The following is a 23,851-nucleotide window of genomic DNA, read 5'->3' on the forward strand; positions in this document are numbered from 1 at the left end:
ATTCCCCCTGCCAGCACTTATCACAGTCATACTGAACTAACATTATAGCAGCCTCCACCCTGTCCTGCCCCATCCATTTCCTTTGTCTTTAAATCAGTTCAGGTACAAACATTATGACAACCTTGGAAACAGCCTGGCACAAAAGTGACAGGTGTTCAGTCTAGGCAGCCAGCTCTGAGCAGCTCTGTCTTAGACAGGAGCAAAGACAAGGACAAGAGTTGTCATTTCTGGAAAGGTTACATGTGGCACCTCCATATAACACTGGGCTTTCTACTTGGGGTCCTGTCTCTGAATCCCTTGTGCTCTGTCTCTGAAAGCATGTATACAACCAAGGAATACCAAAACCCCTGCCTAAGAGTTGAATCCTTTTCCTTTGGAAATTAAAAGTGTGGCACCAAAACCTAAATGTTATCTAAAAAAATTGCAAAAGTAACTCATATTGGTGTCCTTCAGAGCTGTTACTTGTCTCTGCAGCCATCAGCTCTTCCAAACAGCATGCTCTGCTTCCTGCCATTTTCAGTCTCAGGAACAAAATAAACATTTTGAGTACGCAACAGTGATGTAGTTTGATGTTGTAATTGCTGTCTCCACTCAAAGAAGCTCAAAGGACTTTCTTTAAAAGAATAGGTTTTGGCCAACCCCTCTCTCTTCCTGGCTTCTAAATGCCCAGATTCCCGTTACAGGGGGTTCATTTACTGGGGGGGGGAAGATTTGGGCAAGAAAACGGCAGAGACTGTTAAAATATTGAAATCAGTGCTCTTGAGTATGTCCTATAAACAAAAACTTTCAAACTTGTGAATTATCTGCCAGAGCATCCCTAATTGGTGAGAAGACTGCTTTTGGAAATGCAATGGAAACTGACTACCTGGTCCTGCACTAGGAACCTAATGCTCTGTGGTGCTGCACATGGGATCACTTCTGTATGCAATCCCAGGAATGGCCAGCCTCGTACCTGGACACCCAGGGGTACGGGGTGGCTCCTGGAGCACCCGCTGAAACTGTGCTGAGTTCATGCCTTAGATTTGTTCCTATCTCACAAGGGCAGGTGTTACGCTGTTTTTCATATGTCGCAAGTGTGGAAGCTAGAGCAAGAACAGGCAGAAATAAGCGGTAAGCAGCTAAGACCACCTGTGGCTGTGATCATTTTGGCTAGGAAGAGCCTTTTCATACAATAAAACTGGTGCTCTTGAAAGCTGTGAACAAGTTAAAAAAAATTAGATTTATCACCTCCTTTACGACTTTCAACAGTATGCTGATAAAAGTTTTACTCATGACAACTGAGCCATTCCTCTAGATGTAGTTTCCTGGAGGTATCCTGTGCCCATCTGCTTACCAGAGGAGCTCAGAAGGGTCCAGTCCTCCTTTATGGTATTAACCTCATCTGCTTTTGTGCTGATGTGCTCCCAAAGCAGTAAGTTGCACTGATATGGGTGAGTGGGTATTGTATACAGAGACACATTTGGGAAGAAGCACCTAACTCTCAGGAAACAAGGGATCTGAAAACAACAAACAGGGATGTTACCTGATATCCCCAAAAAGGAGGATATGCCAAGGGAGATCCAGGAGAACCCGCATTTTCTCTTTCCCAGACAAAGATGATCTCAAGGCTGGGGAAATGATTTCGGGGAGAGGGATGTCTGGTGCATCTTTAGCTGGCGAAGCCTGACAGACAGACACTCAGCAAAGCACTCCAGGAGGAGTCAGCCTTTGCTTTCCTTGTGTGCCAGTCCTCATTTTGGTACCCTTGCCTGGCCTCTAATGGTGTTTCCTTCAGTATTCCTTGCCCACTGTGCCTAGAGTAGTTTTCCCTTTTCCCTACTTTTCCACTCCACACACGTGTGTGGCTGTTGGCAATAGACAGCCATCCAGCCCTGGAGTCTGAGACTGATTTCTCCTTCCAGCAGTGCCTTGGGTAAGATGCTCTGCTGAGGACTGCTTCCATGCAAGAAGCATTCCTGGGAATCAGGCTGCACACAAAACCTCCCTTCTCAATGATACAGAAAATTCTGCTTTACTGCTCCTGGATCAAACATCACTGCAATGATACAAAGCAGAGCTGAGATCCAACATAAATCACTCCTCCTTTTCAGACTTCATCAGACAAAAAAGTGTTGATAGATTTTTAATCAACGAGCTTCATGCTGGTACAGATCTGTGCCCCGACACAGCTGGCATAAAGATGGCATAAACTCAGTATTGTCTGTCCTAGCTAAATTATGAAAAATACAATTGTATTTACATGTTTAATCTTAATCAGGCACATTCTATTAAGTGATACGGCTGTGTACAAATCTGCTACTGATTGCAGAACCATGGCCTGGGATTAGCCAGCAGTTTTGGTTGTTGGGTGTTATTCAACCAAGATTAATCATTAATCAATGCTGTGATTTTTCTTGAAGGAAATGGGCAGTGGGTGGGGGAGAGAACTGTAAGGAACAATTGTGAGGTAAGGTCAAGTAATTGAATTCACAGCCTATTGCCCCTTAGTATTTTCTTACAGTTTAGAACAGGTCCTCAGAGCAGGCAGTTCTGATCTCCAGGTGCCATAAATCCCAGTGTCACCTCTTGGAGCTGGAGAGCTGCTGAGGAGCTACATAGGTCCCTGGAAATCCCAGTCAGGCTTTGGCAAAATGTAATCAAGGAGCTAGATACCACAGGCAGCCTTGGTGCTAGCCCTTATGAAGAATGTCTTACTGCAGCCCTGGGAGAAGTAGCTTCTCTTCTGCGCTGTTTCATCTTCGGAGGTATCAGGTGCTTGGTGGCAAAGCTCAGACAGATGGAGGTGAGTGCTTCTAGCACTGCTCTGCTCCACAGACACAGCCATTTCCCTGCAGTCATGGGCTTTACAGTCTGTGGGTCCCTGTGATTTGAGGAGAGATAGTCTGCGTTCCTCTGGGCTTGAGCTGGAGACTGCTGGAAGTGCCACGCCAGTGCTGAGCTGGCAGAAAGGTTGCTGGCGTAATGGTTGCCAGATTATACATGTAAACAGTTTATACAGCCAGTGCCTCAGTTCTGCTTGCTAGCTCACCCTAAGTAAAGTTTTTACTTGACCGCGATTATATGACCATAAAACTTCTCAGATGCCTTTCAGGGCAGCTCAAGCACTTGAATGTCAGCAACCACAAGGAGAGCCCTAGCTCAGCTCATGCTTCAGTCCTTCCTCAATTCAGCGTGTATGTACCAAAAAGGCCAATGCAGCCCTGCAAACACTCAGAGAGATGGGATAGGAGAAAAAGCATATGTACGTTTCATCAAGACTGGGCTAAGGCAATGCTTTCAGCATGCACAAAATGCCTTTTCACCCTGATCCTGAAGGCTCCCCTCCCTTTGGCAACCCAGGAGCCAGGAGAATTGCTCTGCTTGGAAGCACTTCTGGCACAAGCAGATGGCATGCCCTGAGAGCCTGCAGGTCTGACACTCCTCAGGCATGCACAGACAGCATGGGTCCTACTATTACAGGGGGAGTGCAGGTGGTAGCCTAGGACCCTCATGCTGGATGGAGGTTATGGAGCTGGCCAGGCAACACAGCTTTGTAACCTCCATTTAAAAGGCCAGCACATTGCTGGGCACCTTCCTTTCACTTGGCACAAGATGATGCACGCAGGCCTCCTTCAACTGCTTCTTCCATCACGTACATTGAGGTGGGTGGGTTGCTCTCCTGAGTTCCAGAACAACACAGGCACATAAGCATCCCCAGATACTGCCTCACTAGAGGCCCAGGACTGCAGTTTAGTTCTTTGCTCCTTCTACCAAAATCTTTCTTGAATTATTCTCCCAGTGCAATGTTTGCCAGGAGTGATGAATTGTTGCAACAACATGGAGGTCTTTCGAGTTCCCTCCTGTCCTACCTGCTAATCACAACTGATACTTTATGAGATCTCCAACTTCCTAGTATGACCAGTGACATTAAGTTCCCTAAAGGACATAGCAACATTAATTTGGTGCATGCCTGCTATATCTGGTAGTTAAGCATCATAAAAATCTATGACAGTGATACACAATCAAATAGCTGTACTTAGGGAAAATGAGGGGGAAACAGTGCTCTATTCTATCTGCTTAACTAAGGAGAAATTTAATTGGGTGTGTTTAAGAGGCCTGATCACATTCCTGCTCGAGCTGCTTGCTTCTGTAAAATGATGCCTCCTTTTGCAGTTTCTGCCTAACCTCAGTGGGCACATAACCACACACAAACACGCATACTTGTGTGCAAGCATGCACACATAACAGCCTGGCTGCATCCAGCCTCACACTGCCGGCCATGCTTTTGCCTCTGTTGTTGCAATATCTATTAAAAGTAGATAAACATGCAGGACTTGCAAGGTACAAGGATGCTGTTGGTAGAAGTGGTAGCCAGACAGGCAGGGGGGTGGGGGGCAAGCAATCACAAGCCAGGAGAACCACTTAAAATGGTTTTCCACAGAAAATTCACCACAGGATGTTTAGCCCATCCTGCACTGTGACAGAACCTCTCTGCTTGTTTTGTGAATCCAGATCTGAAAGATCTGCACTCTTTACATGCTGTTTCAGTGGATGTACCTTGTAAAGATGGAGCACTTGATGCCATAGATTTGAATCCTAGCCAGAGAGATTAATAAGTACTTGATAACTGAAGCTAAGGCCTTAATGTAATCCATTTCATTATTCTCCTTTTAATTCCATCACAATAAAAAGTGGAAATCTCAAAGGGAGAGAGTCTGAGCATAAAATTCCTACTCTTACTGTTTTAAGTCTTCTGATAAATGCAAAGAAAAAATGACTTTTCAAATATGCGGTCTTAGGCAGGCACACATATACAGATGAACACACACACTCTTCCTCATTCCTCTAAACAAAACTCCATCATTCCATCAAAAGTTCAAATGGAAATTTCCACTGACGATTCGGACCAGTTGGCAGGACTCAAAGTATCTCCTGCTGGGATAGTTTCTCTGTCTCACCTCATGCTTTCATTTACCTCCTCTCCTGGTTTCGGGTAAGCCTGCGGGGACATCTGCTATCTTACTTGATGGTCACTAAACATAATGTAAACTTGCCATGTTTACATGGATCTAAAGAAGCAGCAATTCTGGGCTGGAAAAGAGTGTTATACTGTTGAATATGAAATAGGAACTTCTGTACTCCAGGAACTTCCAGCCTGGATGCTGTGCCTGGGAGAAGGCAAGGTCTGAACTATACAGAAAATACAGCTGTCTGCCATGTCTCTGGCCTTGATTATTTTTCTTCCAACCTTCTTGACAACCTAGGATCTCCTCTAAGCTAGAGGGAAGAATGTCAGTGCACAGCCATTATTAGTATCCAAATAGAGAAGACATTTACAAAACTTCTGGCTTGCAGTATGTGCTTCAATTTGGACCAGTAGCCTCAACCTAAGGAGCCCCTTTCTGGTCCTTCTGTGCTCCTCTCCTACCACTTAGCTGTCCCCTAGATGGGAAGGGCCAGCAAGCTCTCCCATGGGAGCCCCTAGGGTCCCTGCTGCTCTCTAGACCCAGCAGCCTTGGCTGTTTTGCTTCAGAAACAAAAGTGAAACCCCCTAAGTGACAGCCATATGCCAGGGAAAGGTTTAGCTCCCAATTAACTTCTTCAGAAATGCAAACACAGTTTCAGCTAACGGTATGAGCAATCTAGGACGGTGTCAGAGATGAGGGACAGCTCTTGGTACGTGCATGATACAGCAAAGGGAAGCTTCAGCAGGTTCTCTTCCAGTGCTGTTGCATTGCCCAATAATCCCTTCCTTGTTCATTATTAACAAACTGCTATAACTGACATGCGTTTGCAGTAATGAAATTCCAACTGGCACATGAGCAGCTCTCCTGAAAAAGCTGTAAAGTGCTTTTTCCAGGAATCCCTGGCTGCAGACAGGAACCTCACCCCGGGGTAAAACCTAGTAGTTGTTGGGCACCAGAAAGTGCTGCTACATTTCAGCAAGCACATGGTACTCCATTCCCCAGATTTGCAGGGACATTAATTTAATCATGCAGAAAAAAATCATTGTCTGTGTGTTTAGATTTTAAAAGGCAAAAGGAATCACTACTAATGTGGGCCCTGACCTTCTGCTTGGCATACAACACATCCCATCATGTGTGGGATAAACTCAGGTATACTCTTGGGGGGGGGTGGTGGGGGAAATAAAAGCCTATGCAGCATGTCAGTGAAGGGATCTCACATATCCTATGGATTTGAGCAATATTATTGCTGACTCCAAGGGCTTTATCAAGTTACAGGATTGTGATGTACATAGGGGTGAAGTTACCATGAAATCCTGTGTTACCTGGGGTTAGAGTTTGCTCAGCCAGAACTGAACCCACACAGTAGATCTGAAGCTGTGTTGAACTGGAGCTGAACTAAATCAACTTCACTTCTTACCCGACAACCCAAATAAGACCTAAATCTAACCTACAATGATTCACCTGTCTGATCAGCAGTGCGGTTTTACTAGAGGTAAAGAAAATCAGCAATCCCTGTTTATGATTCTGTCAAACAAAACACACATTCTGGATGTATTATGTGACAGTCTTTAGTAAACACAGCATCTGTTGCAGTCCTGTCCCAATTAAAAAAAAATAATCTGCTATTACATAACAGTTGATAATCCCCAATCTCCAGAGTGGTTAATCTAGATGTACACATGGTTAAAACCTCTGTTAGCCAATTGAAATCTGACTTTCCTAACTACTCATTTATAATCATCAAGCAGAGAAATGACACTGTTGAGTCTGTTGCTGGTTAGCCTGTATACCAGTCTTCAGGACCGCACAAAATTATGATAGATTTGCCCTAAACCTAACCATCCTTCTCTTTACTCATCAAAAGGATTTAAGGTAAGTAATGAGTTGAAAGAAGTTGTTGAGTATAAACGCACCATTTCTTTCTAACACGCAGTACTACAGTATTAACCAATGAGAGATTTGCCCAGAGAGCCCAGCAGGATCTCCATTGTTTTCTATCATTTATCTCATTGATTTGTATCTTCTAGAGCATTTGTGAACACAGATCTCCATCAATTCCTGTATGGCTGAGGTGGTATATTCCTGCAGGTGTGCAATGGAGGAATCTCCATCTGCACAGAGACTGTAGTACTTCCTCTGGCAAGAAGCTTCAAAACATAGAGGTGTCTCCGAAAACACCATAAAGATGGGAAGAGCCATGCAGGAACTGCTGAGGCAGCTCACATCTCCCCCACATCCTGGAAAACACAAGAAAGGCAGAGCTGGAAGCAAATGGCTTGGGCAGGCACCTGTCCATTGGCTGATAAAGACCCTGCAGGACTATATTGCAGTGCAGCATGAACAGCAAAGCTAAGAACCAGCCCTGGGGCTGTTTAGGGACCTGACTGCAGGCTGCTTGGTGCGGAAAGGCTGGGGAAAAGTGAGGAGGGCAGAGTGCAGAAGGTGCTTAGAAAGGGGGAGACATGCATGAGACCTTGGTGAAGGAAGTCAGACATATAGGAATGGCTAAAGGTGGGGAAAGGAGATGGGGGATGTGTCCCCAAAAAAACTTCCAAATAATATGAAAGCTTAATAATGCAACACATTGAGGCACGCTGAGCATGAGAAAACCTTGCTCAGCGAGTATCTCGGCAGAACTTGGCAGGCCTGTGCCGGCTTCAGGAGTGATGCATAGGGTTGCCAGCTAATTATGTGAAAGGAGGCCTTGGCTGATGCTTCCAAAGGAGTAAATCAGTCCATGCAGAGGGAGGCTGCATGCAGGCACTCCTGGGCAGAGGGGCTCCCCTACCCCAGGCTATACAGAGATATTCCCTCTCCCTCAGACACAGGAAAGGTGGCTCCCCAGCTGCAGGTGCCACTGCCCCAGGATCTCCATCACTGAATGCTTCCAAAAGTTAGTGGAGTCCCTTGGCCACCTTTATCTGATCAAATGATGGGAGTGGACTGGGTAATGATGCAATCCTGCAGACAATGCAGGAGAGCAAAAAAGTGCAAACTCTGCCTGTCTGGGCAGTAAGATTCTGCTGACATGCTGAGCAGGCAGGCCAACCTGCTCTGGTATACCAGTACAGCCTCGTTTGTCAGGTAGTCCAGGTTTCTGCCACAGGGCTCAGTCCACTGCCCACTTCAGCCATAGAGGAAAAAGTCTTCCAGCTGAAGCAGGATCTGGGGCAGCGCACAAGGTCACAAGAAGTTTCCTTCAATCCAGAATTCATTTTAAGGCTCAGCATGGCTTCTGGTGCAGAGCTACCTTCCTTTAGCAAAGCAGGCAGAAATTTACGTATTTGTCCTGACACTGCAAAAGCCAAGGAGATGAGTGTCCAGACCACAGAAGCCACTTCAAGGCAAGGTCATCCAGCCATGGTTGGCTTCAGATCTCTACTTGTCAAAGGTCTTTCCCTACGAAGAGAGATAGCACCATGCAACTCACCATCCAGCTATGAGAAGGACTTCTCTCCCCATCAGTCCTCCTCATTATCCCTGTATCTTCACATTCCAATAACTACTGCAGAGTCCTTTCCACAGACTCCAGCATATTTTTGGATAACCCAGAAGCTCTTTGAGGCAGAAAATCATCTCCCCTCGTGCATTTTCCGTGCTACCCATGTAAATTGTTAATAGGCGGTCCTGTAGATCTCAGGTGATCGGAGAAGCAAAGGGTTGACATGGCTAACAAAACTGAACACTTCCACCAGAAGCCTACCCTGGCCCAAGCAAGAGAGGCTAAAGAACACAGCAAAGGAAGAGAGATCTCAAAGTGTGTCCTGTTTATCCATGTGTCCTGCTTGACACAGGACAGAAACACTGCTGATTCAGGGGTTCTGCCTTCCCTTCCAAGAAAGAACAGAGCAATTAGCTTTCCAAAGGGCTTGTTGCATTTAAAAGGGAAAAAGAAAAGTAAGTCTTATTTGCTGTGTAAGATACAGAGATAAAGTAACTCACCAAAGATTTTTTTGATAATATGCCCTCCAGCAAGCTGCCTTCCCATTGCACAACAGGTTTATCCACAACAGAAGGCTAACAGGGCCCTGCACTAGCCACATCTTCCTTTACATCCGCTGCTTCTACTGAATTCAAGACATCCACAACTGTCCGCTACATGATTTTCAAAAGAACACATGCTCAATCAGTACATGCAAATACAAGACAACCAGTGACTGCAATTCCAGCAATTCTCCTTCCATCAGCTTAACACAACTCCAATGGAAACGGCGATTCCTCACTAATCACAAAGAGCTGTTAATCAGCAAGACCAGGTGGCAGCATCTGACCTGTGAAAGCAGCACTGGCATTTTCAAAGAGGGGAGGTTGCCTGGCATTCAGAGGATGGATCTTCAAAAAGTCCTCTGAGCTAGACAGAGGCAGTATCGTTGGAGTAAAGAAATCTTATCTGAATGGGAACCTTGGAACAACCAAAAGGGTCACAAAACACTAGAATGCTTTGCAAAGGGCTTTTTAACAATCTTGGCTGAGATACGCAAGCCTGGATGCAGCCAGCCACCTGAACACAGGCAGAAGGCTATCTCAAAATCAGATCTTAGAACAGACTATCGAATCTATTTCCAACATTTCTTCTATAGATCTTTTATAACTATTCTTCACTATGTTACTTATTTTAAAAAGCACAGCCAACACTTTTTGCATTTTTAAAAGTTTGCATTTTTATCTAAACTTTTCTTGAAAACTGGAACGGTGACTCCAAGATTCCTAGTCTGTACTAAAGTAATTATCACCAATGGGTGGAGAGAGCCTAAACTAAGATACTCACACATGACTCAAGCGTATTCAATGAAAAATAGTCCATAGTTCTGCAAAATCTCTAAGAGGCATCTCAAGACCTGCAACTGCAGGAATGGAAAGCTTATTCTGCCTACGCTCTGTCAAAGGAGTTTATTAGGCTGTCTGCTTCATATTGTTGATTGTGTTTGGAGAAGACCAGTCCTTAACAACCAGAGCGCCTCTGGCATGCACCAAGATAAAGGTTTAACGCACCTGTAGGCATGCACATGAGCAGCAGTAATAGGAAATCCCTCACTAGTGGCAAATTTATTATTCTGAATACACATTGAGGGAGAAGTATTGCTTCCCTGCTGATGATACATCAAGCACAGAATCCGGCAATGAGAAATCAGGCTGAGTATCTCCTGTTATAAATTTCCTTCAACTGAGCTACAATAAAGACAGTGAAAGACCAAGTATATCCAATTACATGCTTGACTGGGATACCTTAATCTCTGTTGCTTTAAATAAAATTGAATGAGCCTCCACACATTCTCTGCCCAGCTTTCTCCACAGATCCTGTGCCCCCTCACATTGCTACTGCAGGAAAGAAGGTACTTTTGTGGCTCCAACTCTGATTGTGCAAAAAAAACCTTTTTCCTACCTCAAAGCCAAGAAATTTTGTGGTTTAACCCTGTTCATGGGATGGAGCAGACATACACTAAAACCCACACAAAGGAGTAATTTTCTTTTGGAAAGCCAGCATAACCAAAGAAATTCCATCTTATCATGCAACCCTCCCTCTACCTCACACACAGATGACTTGCAGAGCAAGTTTTGCTATTTGCCTCTCTTTACACAGAGACCTGTTTGTGAGTGAAAACCTTGAGAAGGATTAAAGGGGACTTAAATCAGTCCAAATGGGAAATATGCCAAAAAATCCTGTCTTCTTTGACAGTATCAAATAGGGAGGAAGGAAGTGATGGACAGAAGCAATAGTCTCAGAGAGGCCTGTCCAGCAGGGTTCTTTTTCTGCCTTTGCTAGTACTGGAATGGAAGAAAAAAAAATTTCCCCTTTTTGCATAGAAAGCTCACACTGCATTTCCCTTTCCTCAGGAACCTCTAGCAACCACCAAGTCCAAGCGAAGACAGAAACTTTTTACAGAGTCCTATACCTAGACGTCATTTTAGGGAGAGGCAACAGAGCAGCATGTACATCTCTGCAACAATGAGGATCTTCCACTAGAGAAGGCAAAGATTGAGTCCTCTTCCCTTAGGCAGTCAAAATTCCCATGTTAACCTCTAACAGACAGCTTCAGGCTTCTAGATGCTTCCCTGAAAAAGTGCTAAATAAGCTCCACCCCTCCCTGAGGGCTTTCAGTGTCAACAGTGGAAGACTGCAGTGCCACTGTCTCCTATTGGACAATTAAGCACGACCTTGGCACAGCCCAACACACATCCTACCATGAAACACAACATATACTTGATTATCATGTTCAGGAAGGCATGTACCTGTGACCCGGGGGGCTTTGGAAGCAAAGAAAGCCTTATTGTCATCATCAGGAGTTTCCATAACTGAAGGGTCCTCAGGAAGAGATACAGCATTGGAGGCATGGCTGTATTCATCCCTAGGCCAGAGAACAAGCGACCATTCCCATTTCTTAGGTGGCACAGGAGTAAAACAGCCTGAGCTCTCCCTTTTAGATATTGTTATGCAGAAGGAGCTTTCATAGTCCAACCAGAGGAAAAAAGTCCATCTGAAAACTAAAGCATCTTTTACCATTTGCTTCTTTTGGGTTTTTTTTGGGTGTGTTTTTTCTTTTTTTTTAAGCTCAGGAGTTAACCCCAAATCTTAGGATTCTGTCAGAAACTCATGTTCTGATTCTCCATGTTTACATAGTCATAGTTTTTGTCCCCCCAAAATCTACTGTTTAAGTGCATAAGCAAGAACAGTAAGAATTCGGAATGACTACATGAACTACCTCTGTCAAAGCTGGATTTTTACAGCATTTGCTCTGCAACATTTACAAGAATTAATTGCTTACTTGAACATTTACAGAAGCTCCTCACATACCATTGCAGGCAAACCACAACTTCACATTTATGCAACATCAAAACGCTTGGTACGTGCCTGTGCCTTTCACAGGTCATGCAATCAATTCCATTCCTTCTTAAGCACTTCCAAGGGCTTTTCAGTATGTTGGCTGTTTTCCTTCTTCAGTGCTCAGCTAAACTGGGAAGGTTTACCAACTTCAGTCCTGCTTTGTAAACTAAAGCCCTCCAGAGTCCCAGAAGCTTCTCACTCTTAAGAGTTCCCTCCTAAACTGTGACTCTCCTCAGCACAAGTTAATGGTGTTGCTAGAAAGTCATCACACTTAGCTCTTCCTCTTGGCCAACTCTGTTTTTCTTGGAGTAGGGGGGAAGGTGGGCTGCCAGGTCCTTGAACAGGCTGTGTTCCTCCTCATTATTATTTTAAGTAGACTTAGACTCAGGCTGCCACCACAGAAAAAGCACCCTGGATTCCCCATCTTGGTTCCCAGCTATGCTTTCCTGCCCACAGCTTCCCTTGCAGGTCCCTGGGCAGCAGGAGCATAGCACTGGGGAACTGAGATGGCCAAAACCATTTCAGACAAGGTCAATTCAGTGCAGCTTCTGCTCTGAACCACTGTGTGATTGCGGGGATTGCTACTTTTTGCAGCTATCCTAGAGCATTTATCTTGCAGTCAGTTACCCACGCCGACGTCAATGTCTAAATTAATTCCTCCCCTCCAAAAGATTGTCCTGCTTCTGCCAGCTCTCAAACATGTAAATGAAAGACACTATAACCCCATTCTTTACTGTCCAAGGTAGTCACATATGCAGTATTAAAAATCTAAACTACAAAACACTGTTTAAAATACGTATTACAAGTATATAAACAATCACCTTCGCATTATGGACTTGGGAAGTATGTAACTGTTTCAAACTACAAACATCCCTACTGAACATCTTTTGAGAACACAGCTTTTGCTGAAACTTGAGTTTCAACCACAAAAAAATGACAGGTTGTATTAGTGTGACGTATGATAGGACTAGGCTAAGGTTAATCCTTCACTTCAGCTCCCTGCTGTGCGAAGACTCAAGAGGTGTGCAGAGAGGCGTACTTCAGAACTGCCCCTCAAGAGTCCTCACTGAACAAACACACTGGCATCAGTTATTGTACAAAAGTATGCAGCCACACACATACCAGTGCTGGTATCTTCTGAACTGTCTTTTATACAGAGACAGACAGGTCTCACTCCATTCTTTTCTCCTCATGTTTCATTAGATCAGCCACACGTTTTGCTTTAGCCTGGCTCCAGATTCTGTTTTGACCAAATACATCTTTAGACTCTCCCTATTTCACTACAGTTATACAAACACCCTGACCTAGCCCTCATGGTGTAGTTGCAGTAATAAACTATTTCCTGCCCCTCCAACCTGTTGAGATATTTTTAGCTGAAGTTGAATGCACATACCTGTGGCAGGTGAGGCACCGGTGAGAACGTGGGTGTGATGAGACCTTTGCTTTTCTAGTGCCAAGTGTTTCTACAGCTTGTCATTCCAAACTAAGGGAGGCGGCCAACTGCCTAGGAGTCACTCCTCTCAAAAAGGCTCTGCATCCTTTTACAAGGAGCAGCTCTACTTCTCTCCTTGTTACTCTTGTAACTGCAGAGAAGGGATAGAGAATTTGATCCCATCAGGAAGATGGATTCCCCCTTGACTATTGCAGCCTTCCACACAGGAAAGGACAGAGAGATGCTAGAGACCCTGCCAATCTATTAAAGCAAGCCTCCTACTACTTCTGAAAGGAATGACCCTGGCCTACCTCCTCCAGCAGTAAAATTGCCCTCCACATCACTTTACAAGACTGGTTCAGGACCGACACTGCATGCCATCCATTACATAGCCGAGAATAACACTAAGAGGTTTTCCAGAGACCCAGGCTCCTCAAAAGGATTTAATTTTAAATTGCTGATAGTGGGACCAACCCTGTACTGCTTGTGAAAGGTAAGAAATTTTGTTCAAGCATCCAGCAGGACAGAGAACCAGTCAGGAGAGTTCCCTTGCTCCATGGGGAAGGAGCATTTGCATCTCCACCCACATACTCTTTATTCCTCTCTCTGGTGCATTATAAGGCTGTTTTATCTCTACCTGTGAGGATCCCTACCAAAGGGCCCTGTAGAATTAACAGGGCTTCCACCCCTGCCTCTCTGCACTAGGACTCGTAGAAAATGCACTCTCTACCTGCTTTCCAAGAATGCTCTTAGCAGAAAACATACCCAAGATCTGTATCCTTACTTATCTGCCAGTGATCTTAAGACTGCTTCAGAGCTATCAAACTTGAAGGTGACCATTCTGGAGATGCGAGTAAACTGTTACCAAAAAAAAAAAAAGGCCAAAGAACACTGGCACTCTTCTCACACAAGGGAGTATGTTTGTTCCTCATGAAGACAACAAAGCTGTTCCTATTAAGTTTTAACAATGCTGTGGGTTATTTGTAATTTTGCAAAATATGCTGCCCCAGACAAAAGTACAAAAGCATTCTTACTAGCATATACGTGTATATTAGATGTTGATACTATGAAGTAGCCATTGTGCTCATCTTGACTACTGCAGTAGTTTCAGCTTTCCATTTAGATCTAAAAAAGAATCTTTTTAACATTTGTTTTTCACATACTAGAAAAATCCAGTTTATGAGCAGTTCTAACAGGCACTAAATTTTCATGTTGAGTGGTCACAAAAGAGCATCTCACACTGCCCACCAGCAGAAATGTCTAGCGTGAATTTTTTTGTCAATGGGAACTAGCACTAATCTTCTGGTTTGATATGAAGTAGTACATTTATCCCACTCTTGCAAGAGTCTACCTATACGGCACTGAACTCTGCCCAAGACAGAGAAATAAATAGGAAAACTGTGTCAAAGAGCCTCTACAATACCCGGATTTCTTCACCACCCAGCTCATGAGCTGCTTTCCTATGTCAATACCACCCTCTTGTGTTGGTTTGCAAGTACTACAAGAATCAGCCACAAAAAAAACCCCAAAAACAAACACACACCAAAAAAACCACCCAAACCCCAGATCTTTCCTTGATCTTGCCAATCATTACAGATATTGGATCTAATTCCAGGCAGTGAATAGCCTAACCCTGTCAAAACAGGTTTTCTCTGTGCTGGGCCACTCTTCAGGTGACACATCTAAAGTACTGATACTACATTTGAATTGCTAAGATTGATCCAAAAAGAAAACCGTCTGGCAGAGTCAATATTCCAAATGAGCAGAACAGGTCGTGACAAGACAAAGAAAACCAGGTAGCTTTAAAATTAAGCAAAATATATTTGGAGTTCTCCACATGACATGTCCCTTCACTAAGGCAAGGGCATCACACTGTGCTGTAGAAACTCAGCTGCTTTTTTAATTTTTTCCTCTCTTTCTTCCGACACACCTATCTGACCTCAGATCCATTCTGTGTATTTGAGTGGTGAGACAGGCTGCAGCAGTGGGAAAGCTGCAATCACACTCTTTGTGAATGAGCAGGGCCAGACCACAGCTACTTTCAGGTCCAGTGGTGATAGGCTGGTGTCACTGAAAGGAAGACTGGTCCCATGATACCATCTACCCCCATGGTAGGTATCAGCAAGCACAATGGGCCAAGCTTGGTCTGTAACTGGTAAAGCAGAAGAGAAGAAGTTGTTTTCCAGGTAGACTGCCCAATCTCACAAGCAGTTCAGAAAGAAAAAAAGAATCTACCGGAGATGACTTGGTAGACCATTTTTGCCAAGCTCATGTAGCCATAAAGAGAAAAAATGAAAGGTCTGTCCAAATACTGAACTAGAAGGTTTTCCTCTTCTTCTTTTTCCCACCTGCCACCTTATTCCTGACACCAATAGCTTCTTCTGTGTCATCATCATTATCATTCCGAGATCGTTTCTTCTCTCCCTGCTCCCGCAGCTCCTGCAATGCAATCAAGAGATTGACCGCGTTCTGGCACCTGAGGAAATTCATACTACAACAATGAGTAGTGGGACAAGAAGCCAGCACTCACCATTCGAGCAAATCTCTGGGCCTCAGCCACACGCTCTGTCAGCATCATAACTTCTTCCTCTTGCATGGGGAATGCTGGCAGCTTTTTGCCAATCAGGTGTTCAATGCGCTGAAACAGCTCTACATCATACCTGGAAAAACAAGACACCAGCTTGAATCAGCCCTCCTGAGAGTGCTTCAGCTGTCACCACTCACAGACATCACCCCTTATCTCCAGCCCACAGATGCTTGCGCTGATGGCCTCACAAGTCCTTGACTTTTCAGTTTCCCATGCTCTGCCAGTGAGCAGGTGCACAAGAAGCCAGGAGGGAGCCTGGCAGGGACAGCCGGCCCAAACTAGCCAAAGGGATATCCCACACCACAGAACATCACACTTGGCACGTGAACCAGCAGGAGTTGGCCAGAAGGGGCTGATCACTGCTCAGGGACTGGCTGGGTAGGTATCAGCAAATGGTGAGCAATTGTATTGTGCACCACTTGTTTTTCTCCCCTCCTTGGATTTTATTTCTCTCTCTCTCCCTTTCCTCTTCATTACAATTGCTATTCTTACTGGTTTTGCTTTATTCCAGTTATTAAACCGTTCTTATCTCAAACCACCAGTTTAACCTTTTTCCAGTTCTCTTCCTCGTCTTACTGGGGACGGGGAACAGGGGGAAAGCGAGCAAGTGGCTGCACAGTACTTTGCTTCTGGCTGGGGTTAAACCATGACAATTATACAATCAAGTTATAAACAGTAAAGTTCTGCTCATTACATGCCTGCTTCTAGAATTTATCTAGACCTTTCTCCCTTCTCAGCCTGGTCTTTGAATTCTTTCCCTTTAACTAAATAAATCCAACTGGCACCCCAAAATGAAAAGCATATTTTCTTCTCACCCAGGATGAGGTTACGACATTTTCTGCTCTGAACCACATCTGGGAAGAATAAGCCTATCACATTTTAACACTTACTGTGTGACAAAGGTGATGGATTTGCCAGATCTCCCAGCTCGAGCTGTTCTCCCAACACGATGAATATAATCCTGAAAACAATTTTCTTGATAAGCAATAATATATGTGCACCAAACACAAACCAGAAGTTATGATAAATCAGCCCATATAATTTTTCTTTAGGAAAGTACGAGAAGATTAGGAGAAAAATACAGCCAGGATTAAATACTCAGGGCCGTGTGCAGCATTAGGATTTGAGAAGATGCTGGCTTGTGGAGGCATACCTTTCATTTTAACATTTGAATTCTTCTCTTTAGAAAAATGACTACCAGCTCCAGTTACTCAAGATTGCAGGACAGAAGTTATGAGGCATGACTTTCCCAATGAACTATCACTTCCTTGGAAAGCTAATATTTAAAGTGAGCCAATTCCTGCGTTTTCAGTCTTGGGATCTAATGTTCTACATAGTCGGTGTTCTAGACACACTCTCTGGCAAGTAGATTTAAATTTGGCAAGCATAGTGAAAGGCAGGAGCAATGAGAATAATTTGGAAGCATCTGATCTATTAAGCATCTTCTGTTTATATGGTTCTACGCTGTTTTCCAGGTTTTATACTACATTATGGAAATTAAAATACTCCCTTCTCCATGCAGGATCTGTGTGGAGAAAGGAAGCATCATGAGAAAGGATGTGTTCTGTGACATAGTTAGGCAAGAGGGAAGGGCACAAAAACGGTAGCAATGTCATTCAAGCTACTGCCCCCACCATTACTTTTTTTTTTAAACTTCTGTCCTTTTATAATGTCAAAAGGAGTGTCTTCCAAAGAACCACCAAGCTTTGTTTGCAACGTGTAGTGTCTTTGATCATTCTAAGGAGCAATACCAGTTCCTGAAATGTATGTCAATGGTATGCTTTCCAAAAGTAGTCTGGGAAACAAAGTCACCCCCCTAAGACAATACTATACTTTCCATATGGTATATGGTTAATAACTCACTTTTTTTCAGTTTGCTGTACTATTGTGATATGAAGGTGAAATATATTAAAGACATCTTTCTTGATCAAACTCACACTGAACATAACGGGAGAATTTTTACTTTTTGGTTTTGGGGTTTTTTTTGTCTTTGTTTTTTTTTTTTTTTTGTTTTTTTTTTTTAACAGTTTAAAATGTGAAGGCAAACCTGAATCACAGTAACAGAGATTACTACCTGAAACTAGTAATATGTTAAAACTGTTTTCAAAGTCTAGAAGCCCTTTACTGCAATATGGCAAAACACACACTCAGAGCAGAAACACAAAGACACAGAATATCCCTCACTTCCCCTCTTCACTTACAGGAAGTAATTGTTCTACAACTCTAAAAATGTAGTTCTAAAAAGCAGTTCTACAACCCAGATGAAGCCACTCAACCAAACTGAGATACCAACTCAGTACATCTTTTAATCTACAGAAGCGTGAACTAGATTTCCTGTTAGCAGAAAAAAGGTGGCTTTGTTCCCTTGTCTAGCTTCACTATGCCCCCTCGTCACCAGAAGCTCTCAGCTGGCACACAAATTAGCCTACCTTAGAGTGTGTAGGAATATCAAAGTTTATCACCACATCAACATGTGGAATGTCCAGACCTCTGCTTGCAACATCAGTAGCCAGCAGAATAGAACGCGCCTTTGCCTTGAACTTGTTCAGAGAGCCCAAGCGTTTATTCTGGAAGAGAGTAGGACAAAAAAGGGAACGAGATAATAATGCTTATTCTGGTTAATATGCTGTTGTTGAAATACTGGTAAAGAAGAACTGAGAAAAACTACTCAAAAATCTCATTTCTCCAGTTTTTTTAAACTATTACAGAACCAGTGGCAATTTTCACATTAGTTCAATTTCTAGGGCCGAGTCCAGTACACTAACTGTGAAACACTCCTTCTGCAAGGTAGTTGTGACTCAGTATGGTGCAGCCCATTTCCCAAGCAACAAGTCTCCCGTCTACTCCATTCTGTGAGGTATGCCCATACCTGACTCATCTGCCCATGGAGAGGAATGGCAGTGAACCCCAGGTTGCGGAGCAGTAGAGCAGTCCTCTGAGTATTGTTACAAGTACTACAGAATATCATGAAAGAGTTTCCAGCTAGTTCATTCAAGATATAAACCAGGTAGCTGTCCTGAAAAGAGACAGAGAGAAAGGGGTGGGGGGTGTGAAGAGATAAACACATATGCCATATTAAAGAGTAAATATAAGCCAGACAAGGTGACAAGATACTGGGCAGCTGCGGGAACAGCAAGACAAGACATAGCCACAAGAGGGAAGAAACAGAAGTGGCATTACCTTGAATTTGGAGGGGATGAAAATGTAGTACTGCTGCAGTTTTTCAACAGTCTGGTATTTGGAAGAAACAGCACATTTAACAGGATTCTTCAGAGCAGCACGCTGGAGTTTTTGAACCTAGGAAGATCAATGTAAGTTAGTACTAGATAGACAGAGATCTTGTCAGAAACCTGTATCATATAGTTTAGTCAACAGTATAGCCTGATGAAAGTAGTAAAGCAGAGTACTCTGCTCTCACCTTCTTAGTCATAGTAGCAGAAAACAGGAATGTCTTCCTGTCTCGAGGAATTACTTTTAATATCTTGTCCACCTGTAAAAATAGAAATGAAATGGAAATGCTGAATACAACAACAATCAAGACATAAGCCTCCTCCAAACATAATGATCGTCCAAATGAAGAATAACGCGTGTGTGCAACTTAGGCTCAGATTTCTGTAGGAACATATTTCCCCTATTCTAAAGGGAAGGTGTAGGCTGCTAGCTTGTTGACAATTAGACAGTGTGAGCTCCAGAAGTCCAGCAACAGTGCAAATATCAGGCAGTATTACTGTTGGAACATGTGTGCGATCGTGTTATACGGTAACTGTGTCTATGTCACATACTCCAGAAGGACCAGTAGATTTCAGAAACAAAATGCCTCCTACTGTCTTGCTGGTGCTCTGCAGGAACTCTCCTAAGTTCTACTCCCAACATAGACTTGTGCAATTATTAGATCTTAGTTAAAATTTGCCATTAATTTCTACAGAACAGCTCTGTGTTTACTATGTGACTGTATGAAGTAATTTTAAAGGGACTCATCTGGTGTTCCAAATTCTTCTTCAAGCAGATTCCTACCTCTGTCTCAAAATCCATATTAAGGATCCGGTCAGCTTCATCCATCACTAGGAACTTCAGAGCTCTTAAGTTGAAGCCCTTTGTGTTCTCCAGATGATCAACTAGACGGCCAGGCGTTGCTACCAACAAAATCAGGAGAGCAAGTTTAGAATGAAAGCAAAGTAAAAGATCCAAAGAGGCAAGAGTCATCTCTTACAGAAATGGGATCCTTTGCCCAAGAGAAGTAAAGGTAGACAGCTTTGTGGGAAGGACTCTCTCTAAGACATCCTCAGAGTGTTTTGAAATAAAGACAAATGGAGTCAGACTCTGAAGAATGCTTTCCCCCCGCCCCTCCCCTAAAGAAAAAACAAATACAAAACAGACTGTAGATGAGCTGTACTAAGGATGAGACTAGTATCTTGAATACTTAAGGAGAATGAAAAACCAATCCAAAGGCAGCCTAGTAGGAATGCTCTGGAATGAGTCTGTAGCAGCAAGACTACTGGTATATACTTTAGAAACATTTAACAATCCAGTACTCAAATCTCAGGACAAAAACAAATGAAGGATGTACCCTTGCTTCTTCCAATGCCTTTTAGCCTTTTAGCACTCTTTCTCTGGAGAACTTCAGTTTGATAATATTCATACCCCACACCCCCAGCATGTTAACTTACCGATTATAACATGGGGTTTCTTGGCTAAGGCCAGAGATTGAGACATCGTGTCAATTCCACCCACAATAACCGCTGCAGAACAAACAGAATACAGTGAGTCTCGTATAGCCCCAGCCAGCTCCTGGCACCATAGTGTTTCCTCCTACTTCAAACCACCCATAACTCTGTATAAATGAAAGGTTACTTAGCTTAATGAGAATTCACTTTATTTTAGCACACCTGACCTTCCCAGGCCTCTTAAGCTGTACAATGAAGTCCTTACTGGCCTTGGGTATTTTGACAGTTGAAGAGCTACAGGCAGAATCTATTCCTTGCAGTGCAACTCAACTGCAAAAAATCTAGGAATTTTAAAAATACCCACAAAGCTTTCATATTTGTAGAGAGTATCTAAAGAACCAATACAGACTGTCTGAAGGAAAGATTAAACTACATCACACTACAAAGTGGAGCTCTACGCAACTGCACTGGATACAAACATATTATTTAGAAGATTCTCTTCCATTTTCATCTTTAACTGTTCGGACTTAGAATGCAGAAGAGATGCAGACTACTCACAAGGAAAGACCATACAGTCTTTTTTCCCAAATCTGATACCAGATCTCTGTCTTCCAGCATCACAAGCTTTTGTCACCTTTTGTTCAACCCTCCACACAAATACTTTCTACTTTTTCCTTTGCAATCTAGAGCTGAAAAACTTCAGTCTTCAGGAAAACTGCTCTAATAGCACAAAGCTACTTACTACTTTGGACACCAATGGAGGATCCAAGAGCTTCAAACTGCTCTGAGATTTGGAAGGCCAGCTCCCTTGTTGGTGTGAGGACAAGAGCAAATAATCGCTGAGGTGTTTCCAGCAGTGCTTGAAGAATTGGCAAAGCAAAGGCTCCTGTTTTTCCAGAGCCAGTTTCTGCCAGTCCAATGATATCTCTGCCTATAAGGAGCAGCAAAGGTGGCAAAAACTGTTACATATCTAGACCAGAGGAAGAAGCCTTTAAAGCACTGTGCAATAAAGCACAAGAATTCCCTAAAGACAGAAAAACAGAGACACACAAAGGGTAAAGAACAATGAGCCAACACAAAGAATTTCAGAACACCTTTGTAGAATTTTTAGAATGTGACTTCATCTGTACAATAACCACAGCCTTGAACCTTTCCATTCTCTAGTTAAACTTCTGGCAATATAAGTTTTCATAGAAATCTTAAGTTCAGAAAAAGCTTTGTTTTATTATTTCTCAAATTTGTCTGTCAATTTACAGCCTATTGCTTCTATCTGGGTAAGTATTCCAGACCAATTGTTGTCTGTTTACTGGCTTACAAGGAAATAGATTCCCACGTTTGAGACTTAGGTCATACCAACTACAAGACAACAGCAAACTCCCATTTTGCAAGCCACAACCAATTTGTGCTATTAATTAAGAGAGAAATCTAAACTGGTCTGCAGCAGAAAGGATTGAGACAGCATGTCCTTTGCCCAAACTCCTACGGCTGAAAAGAACACAGTGCCAACAAGCCTTAAACTGGAGAAACTGTCTCAGGAATGCAATCTTTCCCCCACTTCACCACCAACCGCCTCCCCCCTCCGCTCCCCCCCCCCCCCCCCAAAAAAAAAGAAAAAAAAAAAAAAAAGAATCTTGTATGTGGAATAAAAGTGTCTGACAACAGCGAAGTACCAAGACAGAGCAGGACATTGGAAATTTATTCCTATTTTGTCACTACATTGCTCTGTTCCTGCTTCACAGTGTTTTGCTTTTCAAAAAAAAAATCAAAACAACCAAATACTCTACAGGCAGAAATGTTTGCTGAATTCAGTAATTTATTTTCCTGTAATTCCAGGATGTTTATAGAAAGTGAATATGGTTTGGCTATTACTGACTCCAAGAATCTTAATTTCAAAGAATTGCCTGCTCACAGCAAAGCAGATTATACAAGTTAAGTAATCAGTCAAGCATGTCCAATTTCAGACACACACTGTAGGTCTCCACCAGAAAAGGCAGAGCCCCAAATCTGTCAGAAGTTTCCTGTGTACCCTTGAGTATTTCAGAAAGAAAACTGTCAATGAGGCCTAGCAGCTCTAACAGCGGACAATAATGTTATTTAACACTGAGTGTCAGAACTACGCAACAGTTGTGAACACTCCAGAACCCGTGTTTGTACCCATTTGAAACTCTGCAATTGCAGGCAGCTATAGGAGAAATTGGTATTCCAAGCTCCAGCTGGGAAGAACGTAAGAATGAACAGAGAAAACTTCTACACAGAGATCTTCAATGATCAAGAAGTGAGAACACTCTCATCCCTGCCACTTACTTTCCACTCAGTAAAATTAATTCACGTAGAGCTCCTGGGGCATTCCCAGATTCGGGATCAGAGAAGCCCACTGCTCACCTTGAAGAGCCACTGGAATAGCCTCAACCTGGATCTTTGTGGGCATCTTCCATCCCAACTGGTCACATGCTTCACACAGGACATCAGTCACTCCCTAAACATTAATAAAAAAAGGGAAACATATCACCAAGGAAACCTAAATTAGATCAAAGTTAAGTTAAATACATGCTGCAACACAGCCAAACTTGTCTCTAGCTGAGACAAACCCCATCAGGCCCTCGATGCAACTACATGAAAGGGCAAGCAGTGATCCCACCTCCACCAGGAACTTCACAGGTTTGTTCAAAACTGTTAGAGGTGACTGGCATCAGTAAGGAACTAGTAATTTTTTCCCGAGCTTACACAAGGAACTTCCCCACCCCACCCCAGCTGTCTCTTATCCCCTCTGCGGATATCCCATGAGCATGGAAAAAGAAAAACGCCTGTGCAGGTTAGCACTGCTCAACACACAAGCAGCGGCTTTCAAGGCCAGCCTCCCTGGGGCAGAGGTCCGGCCTCCCCAGACCTGCGGCGCGGGCACAGCACCAGCACCGCCGCCACACCGCGCCCGCGGATCGACGGCGGCGCACGTGTCTGCCCGGCGCACAGCGGCAGCTCCGCCGGGCCCGGGGCCGCCCGTAACCCACGGAGCGCCGCAGCCCGGAGCCGTGCCACGGACGAGGCAAGCACGGCGGAGCGGCGTAGGGCACAGCTGGCACACCAGGCTCTGCGAGGAGCTCGTCCCGTCCCGCCCCCCCCCGGACTGACAAGCGGGGCGGGGACAGGAGAGCTCCTCGGACAGGGGAAGGAGCAGCGGGGCAGAAGCGGCCCCAGCCCGGTCTCACCAGGTCCTTGAAGCTCCGTGGCTCTTCCACCGCCACCTCCGGCGCCTCCACCTGCCCTTCCTCACCTCCTGCCGCCATTTTGATCCGCCCCCTTCGGAGGCAGCGCGGAGGGCGCCGGGAGCCGTACCCCCTCCCCTTGGGCGGTGTTATGGGATTTGTAGTTCCGAGGAAAGAGCCAATCGGAGCGGGGGGG

At 44.0% G+C, this 23,851-nt stretch overlaps 1 protein-coding gene across 1 annotated transcript; it reads right to left on the bottom strand.

The window, feature by feature from the left end:
- Positions 1–15,002: 15,002 nt before the first annotated feature.
- Positions 15,003–23,773, bottom strand: DDX47 (DEAD-box helicase 47). The gene is made up of 12 exons (XM_040595210.1): positions 23,659–23,773; positions 22,835–22,928; positions 21,195–21,383; positions 20,456–20,527; positions 19,803–19,921; positions 19,207–19,278; positions 18,969–19,085; positions 18,658–18,804; positions 18,218–18,355; positions 16,679–16,749; positions 15,732–15,861; positions 15,003–15,640 (listed from the first exon to the last, which is right to left on the bottom strand). The coding sequence occupies exons 1-12, from the start codon at positions 23,734–23,736 to the stop codon at positions 15,518–15,520; spliced, it is 1,350 nt and encodes a 449-aa protein (XP_040451144.1). The 5' UTR covers positions 23,737–23,773; the 3' UTR covers positions 15,003–15,517.
- Between the last annotated feature and the right edge of the window lie 78 nt (positions 23,774–23,851).

This window comes from Falco naumanni, chromosome 5 (assembly GCF_017639655.2).
Source record: "Falco naumanni isolate bFalNau1 chromosome 5, bFalNau1.pat, whole genome shotgun sequence".
Lineage (NCBI taxonomy): Eukaryota > Metazoa > Chordata > Aves > Falconiformes > Falconidae > Falco > Falco naumanni.

Coding starts and splice junctions, on each gene's coding strand:
- DDX47 (XM_040595210.1), bottom strand. CDS start 23,736: ATGGCGGCAGGAGGTGAGGAAGGGCAGGTGGAGGCGCCGGAGGTGGCG. Junction 22,929..23,658: donor CACGGAGCTTCAAGGACCTG/GTGAGACCGGGC, acceptor ATTAATGTTTAG/GGAGTGACTGATGTCCTGTG. Junction 19,279..19,802: donor ATATGGATTTTGAGACAGAG/GTAGGAATCTGC, acceptor CTATTTTTACAG/GTGGACAAGATATTAAAAGT.